Source organism: Ceratotherium simum, chromosome 10, assembly GCF_057802395.1.
Source record: "Ceratotherium simum simum isolate JZ-2026a chromosome 10, ASM5780239v1, whole genome shotgun sequence".
In the NCBI taxonomy this organism is placed as follows: Eukaryota; Metazoa; Chordata; class Mammalia; order Perissodactyla; family Rhinocerotidae; genus Ceratotherium; species Ceratotherium simum.
Genome location: NC_141909.1, coordinates 81,258,091 through 81,273,653, shown reverse-complemented (window position 1 = coordinate 81,273,653; position 15,563 = coordinate 81,258,091). Strand labels below are relative to the sequence as shown.

The window sequence follows — 15,563 nt, the reverse complement described above, 5'->3', positions numbered from 1 at the left end:
GGGCGCCGCCACAGCATGGCTTGACAAGCGGTGCACCGGTGTGCGCCCAGGATCTGAACCTGCGAACCCTGGGCAGAGAGGGGGAGCGCGAGCACTTAACCATTGCGCCACCAGGCCGGGCCCTATTGCTTGTTTTTTTAAAGCACTGCACACTGGGCCAGCCCCGTGGCTTAGAGGTTAAGTTCGCGTGCTCCGCTGCTGGCGGCCCGGGTTCGGACCCCGGGCACACCAACGCACCGCTTCTCCAGCCATGCTGAGGCCGCGTCCCACATACAGCAACTAGAAGGCTGTGCAACTATGACATACAACTATCTACTGGGGTTTGGGGGAGGAAAAAAAAAGGAGGAGGATTGGCAATAGATGTTAGCTCAGAGCTGGTCTTCCTCAGCAAAAAGAGGAGGATTAGCATGGATGTTAGCTCAGGGCTGATCTTCCTCACAAAAAAAATAAATAAATAAATAAATAAATAAATAAAGCACCACACAGTATTCCATTGTGTGGATGTTCCAGTTATACAATCAGGCCTCTACTGATAGACATTTGGGTTGTCTCCAATCTTCTGCTGTTGCAAACAATATGGCAATGAATAACCTCATGCACGTATTGTTTATCTGTAGAAGTTTATTCTCAGTGTAGATTCCTAATAGTGGGATTACTGGATCAAAATTAAATCTGTCTGCTTTGCTCCAAATCCCTGTTATGGGCGTTGTACCATTTTATACTCCTACCAGCAATGCATGAGACTCCATGTTTCTCCACAGTCTATGCACTAAAGTGTTTTCAAATTTTGCTATCACAGGATAATTTTACTTTGCATTTATCTTATAAGTGAGGGAAGCATCTTTTCATATGTTTATAAGCCATTTTCATTTTTTTCTCCTGTGAACTGTTTATGTCACTTATCCATTTCTTTCCATCAGGCTTTCCTCACTCCCTGGTTATAAGATCATCCATCTATGTTTTCTTCTAGTACTTGAATGTTTTTATTTTTTAGATTTAGATTTGGTCCATTTTGAAATGGCAGATCAGGGACAGGAAAAGTATCAGATAAGCATGAAATATCTTGTGGTGCCAGAAAGTACAGAAGGAACAAATGATGGGGACATGTCAAAAGGACACAGAAACCAAACTGAAGGGGCTCCTACTGGCCAAATCTGGGACAATTTGAGCAACAAAACAAATGATAGATTTAACTCATAAAATAACAATCCATGGAGTATGTTGAGGTAAATGAATGAGTGAATGAATAAATAAATGGGGAGGAGGGAAAGCTCTTCCTTACAGTAGAATTCTAACTATTAAATGTAGAAAAAATCATGGAATTAGAAAAATCACCATTTGGCAACCAGCACAAAAATAACTGTTCCAAGCAAGAATCCTCAGTAGATGGTAAAAAGAGTAAGTGCAAGTAATCAGGAACAGATTCCCAGAGTCTCGAGGCATTTCCCCACAAAGATACTTGTCTCAAGTTGGGTTCTCTGCAATCAGGTGCCTGAGACAGAGTTTGGGGTGCAAGATATTTACTAGGGATCAACATATGTGAAAGGAAGTGGGAGGAAGCAGAACTGGGCAAAGAGAAGTCCAACCGCAAGGCAGGCCTGTGAAAGCCTAGGCTGACTGCAGGCAGCTTCCGGCCCCTTCTTATGCAGGCAAGGGTGCAGCTGCCCCAGGAAGGGTGTGACCTTGGTGAGGCAAGTCATGCTGAAAAAGCTGATAGCTGGAAGCTATCTGTTGACCGCACTTGCCACAACTGAGCAGCAAGTCTTTCCTTGAACAGGGATCTGAGTCTACTAAATACTTTTATTAATTACAAAGAAAAACTGTACCTTTACAGAATGGAGAAAGCTGGCAGATACCACCTTAAGTGGTGACCAAAGTTAACAGTCCCCGAAATCGTACAATCAACGACACGGTATCACTTTTGTGGTATCCTTGCTAAAAACCTATACACTGAATCTAATCATGAGGAAACATCAGACAAACCTAATTTGAGGGACATTCTACAAAAGGCCTATACTCTTCAAAAATGTCATGGTCATGAAAAAAACAAAGAAAGACTGAGGAATCCTCCCAGATTACGAAAGAGATGTGAAAACTAACTGCAATGTGTGATCCTAGACTGGACTGCGGAGCAGAACAAAGGATCAGTGGGACAACTGGTGAAGTGTGAATGAGACTTACAGATTAGAGAGTAGTATTTTATCAGTGTTAATTTGCTGATTTTGTAATTGTACTCTGATTATACAAGAGAATGTTCTTTGCTATAGACAATGTTGTATCCTTTGCTATAGACAATGAATTAAAATTCATGTTAAATCCTAAGGCCCTATGTGACGGTATTTGAAGGTGGGGCCTTTGGGAGGTGATTAGATTATGAGGGTGTGGCCCCCATGAATGGGACAGTGTGGTGCCCTGTAAGAGAGCCCAGAGAGATCCATCGTCCCTCCCGCCCCGTGATGACACAGAAAGTAGAGAGTCCTCTTATACCTCTTGCCCTTACAGTTTTAACCAGAGGCTTTGTGGTTTAAAATCTGGTGGGGTTTGCCCTCTTCATCAATCTTCTTTTTCAGGGGATTCCTGGCTGTTATTTCTTGTTTATTTTTCCATAGGACCTTTAGGATCAACTTGTCTAGTGCTAGAAAAAAGAAGAAACTTGGGGAGAACTGAAATCTTTGTAAATGTTGAGTTATTCTATTCATGAACATGAAATATGAAATGTCTTTCTATTTGTTCAAGTCTACTTTTATGTTTTCCACGAATGTTTTCTTCTTATAGGTTTGGCATAGTTCCTAAGTTTATTCTTAAGTATTTTGTCTTTTTGATGTCATTGGAAACAGAGACTTCTCTTCCCCCATATTTTAAATTATTCATTATTCTCATTATTGTGTATACGTAGAAAGTATCAGTTTTTGTTTGTTAATTTTATATCCTGCCATTTTACTCAATTCTTTTTGTTCAGGTGTTCTGTTGTTATTGCTTCTCCTGGCTTTTCAACATATACTACCTCATCACCTGCACACGGAAGCAGCTTTCCCTCTTATGCTTCTAATTATTTTCTCTTGACTGAAGGTGGTAATTGATTTTGTCAATACACTACTACATAGCAATAGCCATAGTAATAAGCATCTTACTTCCCCCCCACCCAAAGCCCCAGTAGATAGTTGTATGTCATAGTTGCACATCCTTCTAGTTGCTGTATGTGAGACGTGGCCTCAGCATGGCCGGAGAAGTGGTGCATCGGTGCGTGCCCGGGATCCGAACCCGGGCCGCCCGTAGCGGAGCGCGTGCACTTAACCACTAAGCCACGGGGCCGGCCCATTAGCATCTTACTTTGTTGTTGGTTTTAGTGGAAACTGAGCAAGCATTTTGTGTGTGCAATTTTGTTTGAAAAGTATCCATTTATTCCTATTTTACTAAGTGTTTTTTTTTTTTTAATCAGGAATGAATGCTAGATTTATCAAATACCTTTTTGGCATCTATAGAAATAATGATTTTTCTTCCTAAATGTATTAATATGATGAATTTAATAACAAAAATAGAAGGAATTAGCTATTACCTCTCATATCTACAGGTAACACCACCTTCTTCAGCGGCACAGTCCCCTCAGTCCTGACCTCCCCCTGCCGCCCCCATCACCACCACTGGAGCTTTGATCCAAAAGGTCAAGAATTGTCTATGTCTAAAAGGATTACAAATAGATGTTTCATAAAAAAAGAATTCTATGGTAAAAATATTTTAGAAAAAGACTGGGTTAAACAAAATTACAGGGCCGGCCCCGTGGCTTAGCGGTTAAGTGCGCGTGCTCTGCTGCTGGCGGCCCGGGTTCGGATCCCGGGCACGCACCGACGCACTGCTTCTCCGGCCATGCTGAGGCCGCGTGCCACATACAGCAACTAGAAGGATGTGAAACTATGACATACAACTATCTACTGGGGCTTTGGGGGGGGGGAAAAAAAAAAACATTTAAAAACAAAATTACATACTTAGTTACAGCAGGGCTTCTTAAAACTTGTAATATGCAAATCAGCACTGTGTACAAGACAGGGACTACTATATGAAGTCCAAATGTATTTGACCACGTACATTTATATATCCTTGAATTCCCAGTTCAAATACAGTACCTGGAACACTGTAAGCAGTCAACGTTTGTTAAATGACTAAATTAACAGAGATGTTTTTAAGGTCAGGAGCATATCTGTACTCAAAATTAATTGTGAGTTATCTACTGTGCGGATACATTCCAATTCTCCCTCATCTACCAGCACGGGGACTGACAGCTGTACAATCAATTCTCTCATTCAACAAATATCTACTGAGTACACATTACTCACACCCTTTTCAGGTTCTGGAAACAAAGCAGTGAACACACTACTCAGGAGAGAAACACAAATAACCATATGTCAAGTAAGTAATAAGCACTATGAAGAACAACAAAGCAGGGTGAGGAGAAAGAGGAAGTACTGGTTTTACAGAGCGTAGTCAGGAAACCTCTCATTGATGAATATTTGAACAGAAATCTAGATGAAAGTGAGAGAGCCAGCCATATGGAAACCTGAGAGGCAAGCATCCCAGGGAGAAGGAGCAGGAAGTACAAAGGTCCTCAGTGGGACCATATATGGCCTGATGGATAAAAAGCAAGGAGGCCTGACTGGCTGAAGCAGAATGAGCCAAGGAAGAGATGGCCAGAGCATTCAGGGCTTTATAGACGATAGAAAGAACTCTGGATTTCATTATGAGCAAAGTGGAAAGCCACTGGAGGGTGCTGAGCAGGGAAGTAACAATCTTGACTTAGGTTTTAAAAGAGTCACACTGGCTTTTCGGAGGATGGGGGAAGGAATATAATGTTAGAAGGCTATTGCATATATATGACCCCTCCCACTCCCGTTTTTTCAATACTTATAAAAAGTTACCAGTCACCCATAGAAAAATGGAAATGACAGAGTATCAGGAAGAAAAAAAACTAGTATACGCTCACAGCAGCGACACACACTCAACACTGTGGTGCACAGTATTGGTATTATTCCTTTCCAGTGTTGACGATATCCTCTCCATGCAGTTAGTTTAAAAAGCTTCCCTGAAAACTTCACATACAATAAGTTCATGTTTGTTCTTATATATGTTGTTCAATTGGTATGTTAATAAAGATTACTCCTTCTATGATTCCAACTGGGTGGGCCAAAGTTCACAGTAGTAAGTAGAATGAAGTATTGGGAAGAGCAAAACAACATACAGAACAAAACTGTTTTAAAAACAGAATTTTTAAAAATCTTTATCATAAAGATTTATGGATGTCTATCTTAGAGAAATCTATTCTCTGTAAAACTATAATCATCGTTATTTGTGAGCTACTATTTGATTTATTTAAGTGTAGGTGCCCATCTGCTCAAGAAGATACACTGCATATTTCAGCAATACCTAAACCTGGGTAGCTTCTATGCTCATGGGAATAGTGCCACGTGTTCATCTTCTTAAAGCCCTATGTGATGAAGATATGGAGGGCTCCTTCCCTTAGACAACATACCTTGCCTCACACACACTCCTGACACTACCAGAAGCCCATAGCAAAACAGGCACATGTTTCTGCAATATAATCTTCAAATACAGCCAATTAAGAAAAGAACATCTTTAGGAAAACTGTGTGAGAATGTGCTCCTTCACTAAAGATTGGGGGGGGGGGGGGCGGGCCAATACAACTCTAAGAATTAAAACACACAACTTCGCACCAGAAAAGGGAAGGCAAGAAAAAGTATGCCACTGGTTATTTAAATCTTCTCCCCACCCCCAGTAACATTTGAAAACCTACTCTGCTAAGAACTTTACATTATTTTGTAAGACAGGTTTTATCGCATTTTAAATCCATTTTATAGCATGGGAACAAGCTCAGAGAGGTTAAATAATTTATTAAGATCATTCAACAAGTGTTCAAGTATAACAAGCAGGCAAGCGTGGCAGCCACAGAACACACAAAAGGAAGGTGGAAAGGAAACCGTGTCAGAGAAGTAATGAGTGGAAGAGGCCATGGTAAGGACTTCAGGTGTTCCACCAACAAGAAAGGAAGCCAGCCAAGGTTTTCAGAAGAGGGGTGACAAATCTGGTATTAATTTTAAAGGGATCATTCTGGCTGCTTCATGGAGCATAGACAGGGTCCAGGGTGAGGATGGTGGTGGCATGAAGAGGGAGACAAGATATAAGGGTACTATAACGATATAGGCAATAATGTAGCATAACAAACCACCCAAAACTTAGTGACTTTAAACAACCACCACTTATTATTTCCTACAATTGTGTGGGTCAGCAGTTCAGGTTATGATCAGCTGGGTTGTTTTTCTACTAGCTGCGGTCAGGTGGCAGCTTGACTGGGGCAGGACAATCTAGGATAGCCTTACTCACACATCAGGGGCTTTGGCGCTTAGCTTATCTTTGCTAGGCCTCTTTCTCCAAATGGTCTAGCCTGGACTCCCTTACATGGTGACCAGAACGTTCCAAAAGAGCTAAAGCAGAAGATGCATGCTGTCTCGAGGCCTAGGCTTCAGATCTCACACATCACTTCCACCTATTGGTAAATAGGTGGTCATTCTATTGGTCAAAGCAAGTACAAGGCCAGCCCAGATTCACTGGGTGGGTAAACAGACTCCACCTCTTGATGGGAGGAGGTGCAAATTATTGCTGCCCAGTTTTTCAACCTACTGCACAAGACAGAGATCAAAGCGGCTTGAATGAACACAGTAGCAGTGGTGGGAGTGAGACGCAGCCAGATTTTGGCACATTTAATGACAGGATTTGCTGATTAATTGGATGTGGAATGATTTTTCAACCAAGGAAGTGGAAGGATAAACTGTCATTTACTGAGCTAGAGTACGAGGAGCAGGTTCAGGGGAGAGAGGAAAAAAAACCAACTCAAGAGTTTTGTTTTGGACATGCTAAGTCTGAGATGCCTATGACGTATCCAAGCAAAGATGTCAAGTAGACAGTCAGATATTGGAGTCTGGAATTGAGCATGTTACGTCTTCTTTGCCATCAAGTGGAAGTGACCAGAGGAGAAGGCAAGACTTATTTGCATGACTAGGGCACAATGTTCTTCTTCCAAATAATCTGACCTGGTTCCTAAGTTGTCCCGCACCTTTTCCTTCCATATTTCTCGTTTTACAAGAAAGCAGTGAAGGCCCAAAGAAGGTTCAGTTTATAGGGAAGAAAACACAAAAGCTCTTTTTGTTCATTTTGGGGTTTTTGGATACATATTTATAGAGCTCTCAGACCAGTCTGGTTTCTGGTATCAACAGAAAATAGTATCAGAGCAGATTAACTCACAAGCAGTCATAAATAAAAATTTGTTCTTTAAAAAAACAAAAAAGAAGGCTGGGATAATTGTAGAATGCAAATAAAGAGGTTTGCAGGGCACTATAGCTTTCAAAAGGCAACTTAACCGGGCCGGCCCGGTGGCGCAAGCGGTTAAGTGCGCGCGCTCCGCTGCGGCGGCCCGGGGTTCGCTGGTTCGGATCCCGGGCGCGCACCGACGCACTGCTTGGCAAGCCATGCTGTGGCGGCGTCCCATATAAAGTGGAGGAAGATGGGCACAGATGTTAGCCCAGGGCCATCTTCCTCAGCAAAAAAAGAGGAGGATTGGCGGATGTTAGCACAGGGCTGATCTCCTCACACACACACAAAAAAAGGCAACTTATATAGAAAATTACTATAGTCCAGCTCTGAAAACAGATAGGAAATAACAAAATTAATAAACTGGTTTTAAAAAACATTCTAATTCACATCTTAACTTTTCCTATAATTATGTCAACCATTGTGGATGAGACTTAGGGAGGCAGATTTTTTTCTTTTTAACAATATCAGCATAATTTCCAAGAGTCATTGTTTCATAATCCAAAAACAAAGACTGCAGAACCAATAAGCAATATCATGTAGCCTTTCACCCCAAAGACTTGAAATATATGATTGGTAATTATAATTTAATTAGTATTGTTATTGTAGATGTTTGCTTGTTCTAACATATTGAAACATGATTCAAGTTAGTTTATAAGAGTACGATTCTATTCAATTCAATACACATTAATTGCAAGTCTACTAGTAACTAGACTCTCTAGTGAATACAAAGATGAATAGGACCCAATCATACTATAAAGCTTGTAAGCAGGATTTTTCAAATACTTACATATAATTTAATAAACTGCATACTTTTTATTTATATTCTAATTCAATGCACAAATGATTTGTGGAGGCTTACTAGAAACATACCCTTAAATAAAACTGTAAATATATTTTTTTAAAACAGAAAAATACAAATTAGAATGTAGAGTAGAGAATAAGGGGAGAAACAGTGATACAGGCTGCAACACAGAGTTCTAAACCTCAAAAATATGTAAATGACATCAGACACAAAAGACCACTTTATTGCACGATTCCATTTACACGAGACATCCAGAAAAGATATAAGGCGACAGAACGTAGATTGGCGGTTACCTGGGGCTGGGGATGGGAACAGGAATTAACCATAAATGGGCATAAGGGATCTGAATGGGGTGACAGAAATGTTCTAAAAATGAATGGTTGTGATGCCTGTACAACTTGGTAAGTTTACTAAAACTCACTGCACTGTACATCTCAAATGAGTGAATTTTATGGTATGTAAATTATATCTCAATAAAGTCAAAAAAAAGGCAAAAGAAAAACTTTTACAGACATACAAAAGCTGAAATAATTCATCACCAACTGACCAGCATTAGAATAAATGTTAAAGGAAGCCCTCAGGCAGAAGAAAATGACACCAAATGGAAATACAGATATATAAAAAAGAATAAAGAGTACCAGAAATGGTAACTACATGGGTAAATATATAAGCTTTGTTTTCTTATTTCTTAACTCTTTTAAAAAGATAATAAACTGTTAAACAAAATAATATAAATATAGTGTAAATTTAATAACATATAAAATGCATGACAATAATAGCATAAAGGCTGGGAGGGAAGAAATGGAAGAATGCTTTTATAAGGTACTATATGTAAAGTGGTATATTACTTGAAGGTAGATTATGATAAGTTGAAAATGTATGCTATAAATCCTAAAGCAATCACTAAAATAACAGAGAGTTACAGGTAGTAGGCTAACAAAGGGAAGAAAATAGCATCATAAAAAATTCAAAATTTAAAAATCATTTAAAAATTGATTAATTCAAAAAAAGGCAGAAGGAGGAGGAAAGGGGAACAAAGAACATATAGCCCAGATTAAAAAATAGCAAATAAGACTTAAACTTAACCATATCAATAATCACATTAAACGTAAATGGTCGGGGCCGGCCCCGTGGCTAAGCGGTTAAGTGCACAGGCTCCGCTACTGGCGGCCCGGGTTCGGATCCCAGGCCGGCTTCTCCGGCCATGCTGAGGCTGCATCCCACATACAGAAACTAGAAGGATGTGCAGCTGTGACATACAACTATCTACTGGGGCTTTGGGGAGAAAAAGGGATAAAAAGGAGGAGGATTGGCAATAGATGTTAGCTCAGGGCCGGTCTTCCTCAGCAAAAAAAAAAGAGGAGGATTAGCATGGATGTTAGCTCAGGGCTGATCTTCCTCGGAAAAAAAAAATAAAATAAAATAACGTAAATGGTCAAAACACCCCAATTAAAAGGTAGAGGTCATACAGCATGGTGACAGTAGTTAATAATACTGTACTGTACACTTGAAAGTTGCTAAGAGAGTAAATCTTAAAAGTTCTCATTACAAGGCAAAAAAATGTGTAAGTATGTGTGGTGATGGATGTTAACTAGACTTATCGTGGTGATCATTTTGCAATATATACACATATTGAATCATTATGTTGTACACCTAAAACTAATATAATGTTATATGTCAATTATATCTCAACAAAAAAAAGAAAAAAGGCAGAGATTTTTCAGGTCGGATTTAAAAAGCAAGACCCAACTACATGCTGCTTACAAGAAATGCATTTTAAATATAAAGACATAAACAGGTTAAACTAAAAGTAGAAAGACATAACGTGCTAACACTACTCAAAAGAAAGATTAGTGGACATGTTAATATCTTCCAAAGTAGACTTCAAAGCAAACAATATTACCAGGGATAAGAAAGTCATTTCATAATGATAGAGGGTCAATTCAACAAGATGACACAACAATCCTAAACATTTTATGTAACTAATTACAGAACTGCAAAATACATGAAGCAAAAACCGATTGAACTACACAAATACACAAATTCACAATTATAGTCATACCTCTCCCAATAATTAATTGATAGAATAGAAAATCACCAAGAACACAGAAGACTTAAACAACACTATCAACCAACTTGTCTTAATTGACATTTGTGGAGCATTATGACACAACAGAAGACTTCACCCAACAACAAAGAGCAAAATACATTGCTAAATACAGAATACATTTTTATCAAAAGCACATGGAACACTTCCAAAACAGACCACATTCTGGGCCATAAAACAAGCATGAATGCATTTTAAAGGACTCAAGTCATCCAAGGGATGTTCTCTAACTACATAGAATTAAATTTGAAATCAGTAACAAAAAGATATCTGTAAAATCCCCAAATAAGTGGAAACTAAATAGCATGCTTCTAAAATAATCAATGAGTCAAAGACGAAGTCAAAAGTGAAATTACAACTGAATGAAAATGAAAATACAACATATCAAAATTGATGGGATGTGAATAAAGCAGTATTTAGGGGTAAATTTATAGGACTAAACATGTAAGAAAGGGCTGAAATCAATGACTTCAGTTTCCACACTAAGAAAGTAGAAAAAGAGCAAATTAAACCCAAAGTAAAAGAAAAAAGGAAATAATAAATATCAGACAAGAAATCAATGAAACAAAAAACAGAAAAAAAATAGAGAAAAATCAATGAAATCAAAAGCTGGTTCTTTTGAAATCAATAAAACACACTGGAATCACCTGCGTCGACAGTGTGCTCCACACTGATGTTTAAGTTATTTATCTTGTCTCATTCTAAATTTGAAGAAGTTATGAAGGAGACACAACGAAGTATTAGATATACAGACTCAGAGGTTACAGCTCTACTCTACATATTTCTCTCTGAAAAATAAAGGCATATCCATCCTTGGACAAACCACATAGCTCTTCCGAGCAACAGTTTTCTTAGAAGTAAAATAAAGGGATTGAATTAGATCATCTCTAAAATCTCTTTAAGCTCCGAGATCCTCTACATGCCAAATAAGAGGTACACGTCTTCTACTAACAGCTACAAATGACCTGAACGAGATGTTCTGATAAAATCCCAAGAACCTGAATTAGCACTGTCCTCAAAAATAACTACCTTGACCAAAGTGGAAAAGTTGGTCAATCCACCCATAACTAAGTCCATATGTTTAAATATCAGCCTTGGAAGAAAACTGAAGGAGAATTTCAGCTTAATTTAAAATCAAGGACAGGAGTCGGCCCCGTGGCATAGCGGTTAAGTGCTCGCACTCTGCTGCTGGTGGCCCGGGTTCGGATCCCAGGCGCTAACCGACGCACTGCTTGTCAGGCCATGCTGTGTCGGCGTCCCACATAAAGTGGAGGAAGATGGGCACAGATGTTAGCTCAGGGCCAGTCTTCCTCAGCAAAAAGAGGATTGGCATGGATGTTAACTCACAGCTGATCTTCCTCACACACAAAAAGTAAATTAATTAAAAAAAAAAAGAATAAAATCAAGGACCAATATTACTAATTACTTAACTGTTATTTCTCTGCTTATCACCCCTGTGAGATGGCCATCTTAGATGCATTACTTCTTACTCAATTTTGTCCTCAATATTACTCCTTCCAGTAATAGGAGTTACTGATTGAGTGTGTGTGTGTGTGTGTAAGGAATTACAAAATTAGGAAGTTATAGAGGCTGGGATAAAATGAAGGCCTCTCATACAACTTATTTGTTCAAATGTCCTACTGTGGACCAGGCACTTTTATTGTCTCAGATATTTAGGAACTTTCTGCTGCTACCTTTTAGGAGAAAATTACCTTACACAAGCAGATCACAGATACAACTAGAATCTGCCCTGAGTGTCCAGATCTGGATAACTAAGTAGACTAGTCTTGCATAGTAGTAATCTTGGCTCTGGAGCCAAACCACTTGAGTTCCAATTCTGATTATGCCATTTACTAGTTGTATGACCCTGGATAAATCACTTAACTTTACGAAGATTATTATGACGATTAAATAAATTAACACATGTAAAGAGATAAATATTATCATTCTCTCTCATCTAGTTTAAGAATAGTAGAAATTAAAAAAATTCTATAAAAATTATTAAAACAGCACTTTAAGTAAAATTCACACTTCACTCAATTTAAAGCTCCTATAAGGTTATATATCAATATATTTCAGTGGGAGGGTCTGTCCTTATGAAAACATAAATATACATAAGTATTTTAAAGGATAGTTTCAATATGAGAGTAAACGAGCTTTTATGCTCAACAATATAGTCCAATGACACTGCAGACCTCCACAATTTTCCCTAAACTCAGATAACTTAGAAACATTAAATGCAGGCCCTTTGTAGGTAGGACCTTTCACCACTGAGTATTTTAAAATTCTGCCAAGCACTGGGCCTTAATAGTTGCAGAATGTTTTAACTTAATGAAATCCTTGAATATGACCTCTAAAGGACCGGCCTAAGCCTAACTTAAGTGATCTCCAAAAAGGGCAACCACTTAACTCCACCTCCTACCCCCCATTATGTACCAAACTATGACAGTTCCAGTGACTGTCACAGCTCACTAAAAGTTACACGCAGAGTGGAAAGATGTGGGTGACATTCCAACAGCCACCATAATTGTGTGACCTAACCAAAGGACCTATTTGCTCAGTCTTATTTCCTACATCTGTAGAGATACCTATGCTCAGAGATATTGAGAGGATAAAGGAGAGAATGATGAAATGTGCCCTCTGTCCCCACAAGCACACAGCATTTCTCAATTCATGTTCATTTCCTTTTGTTTATGTTTGATGTCACCTTTTGATAGTTTTGACAAAAACAACCTACAGGTCAAATGTGCAACTTCAACATAAATGAACATTTTTCGTGTTCCTTCAGAAGCTTTACTTCAAAATCACTATAGAATTAGAATAGGGTGAGAATAATCTTCTGATGGAATTAAATAAGATTGGTACAACTTTTGGAACAAACACTCACTTCAGAGTAAATAAGATAAAATATGACAAGCTGATGAGAATCCCATGATCACTATCACTTTCTGGAAGTAGCCTCAAGAAATACCCAAATCTAGTCAATTTTAATTGATTCAAACATCATTTTCCGCAAACATTTTGGTATCCAAAAGGATGAGACTAAACAATAACATTCAACAGATTAACACAATTATTATTTGGAAAAGTATTCCACAACTAATTTATTCTGGGCCTCCTTGCAGGGATAGTTTTCTTCAAAATTAAGTATTCTATAGGTACAAAATAATTTTCTTAAAGGTGGCTATCTTCATTTAAAAACCAACCCTCAAATCTTCTGAGCCAAAGCATTCTCTTCCATGTGCAGAACTCACTTTTAACCAAGTACTTATTTGAGAGCTATACAAATCCAGAGCTGTAATTGAAGTCTTGATTCTGCCACTTTCAAGTGGAGTGGACGGTACAGCTTCTTTTCACTCATACAATTAGTATCTACAGTCGTCCCTCGGCATCCGCGCGAGGATTGGTTCCAGGACTCCCAGAGACACCAAAATCCGCGGATGCTCAAGCCCCTTAGTCGGCCCTCGGTATCCGCGGGTTCCGCATCCGCGAACCCCTACCCTGTGTGTACGTCGGCGGCTGGCTGAATCCGCTGACGCGGAGCCCGCAGATACGAAGGGCCGACTGCATGTAATGCGACTTTTGTTTTTTTTTTTTTAGTGCGTATAACAGCAGTCCTTTAGGTAACTATGGACTCAGTCTGGAGACTAAGACTAGATGACTTTGGGATACCAAGGGATTGCTTTTACCAACACCACTTACCACTTGGTCCTAAGTTTTCCCAAAGAATTGATATAAAGAACAACCCGGAGGAGGCCAGTAAGTCTAAAACAGCTGCACAGTCAAAGCCTGTGAACAATTAACTTAAAGAGAGCAATCAATCAATAGCACAAACATAGTAGTAGCCCTAGAACAATGTTTTGATTGACAACTAATTTCCTTCAATCTTGACAACCTATTCAAATCAGTATCTTAAATTCTTTAAGTGTACTGCAATGTTACTCCTTTTTTCCAGGGAATCAGGTGAGAAATTGGGTACTAAGAACTAACAAGGGAAATGGCAGTAAGGAAAATAAAATAAGACCTCAAATCTGAGGATGAAAGAAATATAAACCTCCATAATAAATAGCTAAGAAAAGGATAATCGGGCTGTATATCGTCTCACTCATTCTTCGTCTTTTTAAATCTGAATCCAGTAACTTACACAACATGTACAAGTTACTGGATTCAGACGTGAAATAAATGAACTTTAAAGTGGGTCATGTACCACCAAAAATCAAAAGCGGGCGCTCGCCGTCTTCCAGGTATCCCCTTCAGCCGGCGACGCGGAGACCACCCGCCCCCGCGGCCGGCTCTGCAGTAACACGTTTCCCCTCGCGGTGGTGTAGACCAACCATCGAGGAAGAACAGACTTCTTGATTCAAACAGCAACAGAAAAGGAAGGGCCAAGCACACAGAACTCCCACGAAGCTCCACCGTCCCTGTTCGCGGACCAGCCCCTTGCTCCGTTCCTTCACGGAGCCGGGCCGCGGACGTCGGGACGGCCTCGCCCGCCGGCCCGGGCCCGCGCCCCGCAGGCCGCGCCCGCCCGGTACTCACACACGCACAGCTCCACCACGTACGCGTAGTAGGACCAGACGACCACGAAGGCGATGAAGAGCACCGGCACCCAGCCCACCGTGCGCTGGCAGCAGCGCCAACACGTCCACGGCGCCATGTTTCGCCACCCACTGCAGCACCCCGGGCCCCGCGGCCGTGCCGAGCGCCCGGCCCCCGGCGGCGGCGACTGCGGCGCGGCGGGCAGCTCCTCGCGCAGGCGCCCCGCCTCCCAGGCCCGCGCCGCCGGAGACACGGGCGGGGCCTCCCCCGCGACGCCGCGCCTCGCCGCGCCCCGCCCCCGCCCTGCATCCCGCCTCCCCGCCCCCGCGCCGCGCCGTTGGGGGCGGGGCTTCCCGGCCGGAGGAGGCGGGGCCCGGGCGCTGGGCGGGGCGAGCAGGCGGGGCCTGCGGGGGCCGGCGGTGCGTGCTGGCCGCGCGGCGAGGCCCTGGGGAAGGTTGGCCAGAGTGGCGCCGTGAGGCATAGACACCGCTGAGGGGCCTGGAATGGCCTTATTGGCTGGAGGCTGAAGGCGAGAGGGAAACGATTCCTCAGCTGATTCGTGGGACTTGGCCCCGTCTGGGTACAGAACTTGCTCTCCGGGGTCCGTCGGCCCCTGACTGGTTGGGGCCCGCTGTCATAAGATGAGACCATGTCCCACCTGGGGTGCAAGCGAGACCCGTATTGCTCTAAGGCTCCTCCGGTGATCCCGAAGTGCCTCTCTGGTTAAGAACCCCTGTG

At 41.1% G+C, this 15,563-nt stretch overlaps 1 protein-coding gene across 5 annotated transcripts in view; it reads right to left on the bottom strand.

The window, feature by feature from the left end:
* The window catches only part of ZDHHC20 (zDHHC palmitoyltransferase 20), a 71,470-nt gene extending 56,470 nt beyond the window's left edge, over positions 1 to 15,000 (bottom strand). For 2 of the 5 annotated variants that reach the window (XM_087436314.1, XM_087436315.1), the window contains exon 1: positions 14,826 to 15,000. In XM_087436314.1, the coding sequence (XP_087292440.1) occupies positions 14,826 to 14,943 (118 nt within the window). In that variant the 5' untranslated portion in view covers positions 14,944 to 15,000. The remainder of the gene's footprint in view (positions 1 to 14,825) is intronic. The other 3 variants (XM_004435253.3, XM_014791217.2, XR_015553504.1) reach the window with 2 other exon arrangements.
* Between the last annotated feature and the right edge of the window lie 563 nt (positions 15,001 to 15,563).